Source organism: Schistosoma haematobium, chromosome 5 (genome assembly GCF_000699445.3).
Source record: "Schistosoma haematobium chromosome 5, whole genome shotgun sequence".
Lineage (NCBI taxonomy): Eukaryota > Metazoa > Platyhelminthes > Trematoda > Strigeidida > Schistosomatidae > Schistosoma > Schistosoma haematobium.
Window position 1 is genome coordinate 17,881,114 of NC_067200.1, and position 3,668 is coordinate 17,884,781.

Here is a 3,668-nt window from a genome sequence, read left to right on the forward strand (position 1 = left end):
TGCGTTCAGGCTGCAATCCCCTGTTTAAAAAGTGGGTCGGATGTCCCGGAAAAGTATAGAGGGCAGTTATCTGTGCAATTCCAGAACTCCGGAGTTTATCATACAAAAAGCGGCCTGAAATGCTGGACCTCTTTACTCTGTCCTATCGCAGATTAAGAGGTGATCAGATTTTGTTGCATAGAATACAATGAAATGATTTTGAACCGAATATACCCTATACTTTTCTTTCCACTAGATCGAAACACCTCAGGGGACATAGCAGGCGAGTGGAAAAGCCGAGAACGAACAAGATACACATGGTATACCGATTTTCATACCAATACTTGGAATTTGTTACGCGAAGCAGTGATGTTCGCACCTTCAGTTGAGTCATTCAAGAGAAGACTGAACACTCACAGGAGCATACTAGAAAAGGGATAATATAAGCCGTAGGCCTTCAGTCTTATTAGGCAAATCTGAAATCTGGATAACAACTGGGTTCAAGGTCGTTGGCACCGAACGGCGGGTAACTTTGATTAGGTTTTACGCTTTTTTCGTGCACTTATCAGTAGAATGCCTTTATGCTGCGGTGGAATCGGAACACCTAGGGAGCCGTCTGCAGAGGAGAAAGAAAAACTTAAAACTCTGGTAAAGTTCTGTATATTCCGCTTAATATTCTCAGTTAGAAAGTAAGTTGGAGTCCCATATCGGACGAAAACCTCGTTCATTTGAAATCGTCCAGATCACTAGTCAGGTAGTCGCAGGAACAAATCACTTCGTCAAGGTAACGTTTAGGGTTTCCGTTTACCGAAGATTTTCAGGTGAAAATAGATGATGGCGACTATATTCACGCTCGAATTTTTGAACCACTACCCTGTCATGGCAAAGAACTTCAACTACACTCTGTCGTTAAAGATAAAAAGGAAAGTGATGCATTGGAATACTTCTGAAACTCGGTTCTCATACCCACCACTTGTTTGACTTGTGTTCTTGTTTTTTATAATCTCTTAATATACTTTTGATGCTCATATCTATTATTTATGATATGATATGTACGGTTCTCTGTACTAGCATCCTACTGTATGTATGCTGGGAATGTAAATGTGCAACTGTTGACCTGTAGTCATATGGTTGTAGATTGGTTAATAGCTCTCGCGTATCCTTGTCGCTTGAGGCAAAAGACTGATATATATTCCGTTCCTTCTTATAGAAGCACTACTTGCAGCAACTGCGGCTTCTTCATGGGATGCAAATCAAGTATTCCCGGGTGTTTCTAAGGTACTGATAATCTTAAGAATTATATCTTGATGAAATTAATCTCAATGGTTGTTTGAAGACCATTTTGTATTTCATACTCAACAGGTTTAGATGAAGTACATCCTCATAAAGAATGTTTTACCTGTATACTCTACCAAATTAAATGACATGTTATAAATAATACTAGCTAGTTTGTCTGTATAACTGTTGAAATAGTGGGAAGTATCCGTGCCGCAACCGTTGTGTCCCAGCTAAGATAGACCACTATTGCTTAAAAAGGTACTGTCTTGTTATGTAGTTGGAAGCAATTGCTGTAAAGCAACGTAACCATGTTCCGTGTTAGTAAGCACTCGTCAAGCCAGCGCTTCTGCAATCTTGATTGAATGATACTTCTTTCCAAACGATATCCGTATAAAGTGTGAGTTTCGATTATAGCTACACATTTGATTTATTTTTGAGCACTTGCTCTGTTTCGTATTCCAAATCGTCGTATCCCAAACGTTATGATAAGGGTGGGAATTATCCTAATAACTGTAGTATTTTTATATTGGAAATATAATTCCCTCTTTCATATGACTTGTCTGTAGAATGACTTAACGTGCGTGTGAATAGGTTGGATTAAGAGTGCACGTGATCTCTACCACAAACAATGTCAAATGATGCCGAAATGACTAGCCGAGTATATATATGACTAGCTACTACCGTACTAGTACTCTATAAATGAAATGAATATGAAATCGAATATACTCTACACCATTATTTGGCGTACAATTTCACGGATGATAGTTTAACCTTACTACTGTTGTTCATTCAATTTGACACAGAATTATCATGGAATCAACCTTTACCAGCGATTGAGATGGTCATTATAAAATATGATGTGTTTCTGAAACGAGAATGCATGAGGTTTATTATACTTTTGAAATGATTTTAGTGAAATCTTCCGTAAACTATTCCACATTATGGAAGTGTTGCGCGAATTTCTCCACATACTATATTTCTTTATTAAAACGACTAAAGATATATTGCCGAATACAGAACAAAGTTTACAGACCTGAAAATAGAAAGGTGTTTATTCAGTTATTATTCGTCCGAGATCACACCATTCATAAGATCAATCAGTGGTTAAAAGCAGCTCTAAAAGCTCATTCCTCGCTGCGAAATTGGCTACTCTTGATTGCTTCCAGGTCATTGAGCTTCATAATGCTTCACAAATTGTACAAAATTCAGGAAGAGCTGGCTCTTGAGAGGTAAACTGTCATTCGTCCAGGTCCTGCATGCATCGACTACAGCTTCATCGTCCGCTGAATCCTGGAACGCCACTACATTTGTCGCAGGCAAACAACCACTGTGATTTTTGAGTTCATAGCTGCCTCCAGTTGATTGGTTCTTTGCTATTTAATTGTCTTGAGGAATAATGTTTTCTTGAGAATTTTATCACCATTTTTGAGGTTGAGTGCACAAACTGATGCCATGACCAAGTGGTTGGAACCAAACTTTGTGATAAATTATTGTTGGGTTTGAGATAAGATATCAATGCTGATGGTGTTCTGATGGATGAGATTGACCTGCATATGATGATCTTTAGGACGTCTTGAGTCAACCTTTACTAAATTTAGTGCCGTTGTGATAAGTCTGATAGTAAAATATTTGGTCTAAAATGTGTCGTTGAGAGGAGTTCTACACTGTCCATGTGAAAACCTACTATCTGAGCTGAATTTATTTGACCCCTGTTTGTATCCAATCATCGCAGACATCCAGTTATAACACCATGTTGTTAACACGGGCTTTGCAGTGTATTTCCAGGTTTAGTAAAGATAACCCAATTAGTGTCACCATCTTGTAACACCGAGTTTGTTGGTTTGGACAGGTCTCACGATTGTCGTTTAAGGTAATTCAACAGCACACACTACTTACTGACGTTGAGAATGAATGTAAAAAGGAAGACTTGGTCTCATAATGGCAGTGTGCCGTGTTATTATTAATAGCTCCATAGGACTTGGACCTGTAGGGTCATCACAACTTACTAGTTGGTGTCTTAGAGATGGTGCAACTCAGTGACTTGAGCTCTTACCAGACGTAGTTCAGAACGGAAGCCAGTCGTGACCCTGCTGTGGCGCTATTTATGTTTTAGTTTTACAATCTTATTCTCCTTATAAGCATTTCATTCATGTGCGTATTCTTTGGGTGACCTATTGTATCGTGATTTGTGTCCTTTAAATAATTAAATAAGTATCTTTGACTTCTCGGATAAGCCATCTTCTTACAAATAAGTAATCATAAACATACTTGTGTACTTATAATACACGGGATAATGATGAACTGTCAAAATCGATTAAGTGGGGTTAGGATTTACAGACTATAAGCTGAAAACCAAGTTTTCTAATAATTTGCCAATAGTTATAAATGAAGTTCATTTATGTAATCAGATA

The 3,668-nt window shown here is 38.1% G+C and overlaps 1 protein-coding gene across 1 annotated transcript; it reads left to right on the forward strand.

Annotated features, from left to right (window-relative positions):
- Nucleotides 1-385: 385 nt before the first annotated feature.
- On the forward strand, nt 386-3,102 carry MS3_00009291 (uncharacterized protein). Its single transcript, XM_051217646.1, has 3 exons — nt 386-627; nt 662-763; nt 801-3,102. The coding sequence occupies exons 1-3, from the start codon at nt 553-555 to the stop codon at nt 927-929; spliced, it is 306 nt and encodes a 101-aa protein (XP_051065064.1). The 5' UTR covers nt 386-552; the 3' UTR covers nt 930-3,102.
- Nucleotides 3,103-3,668: the final 566 nt, after the last annotated feature.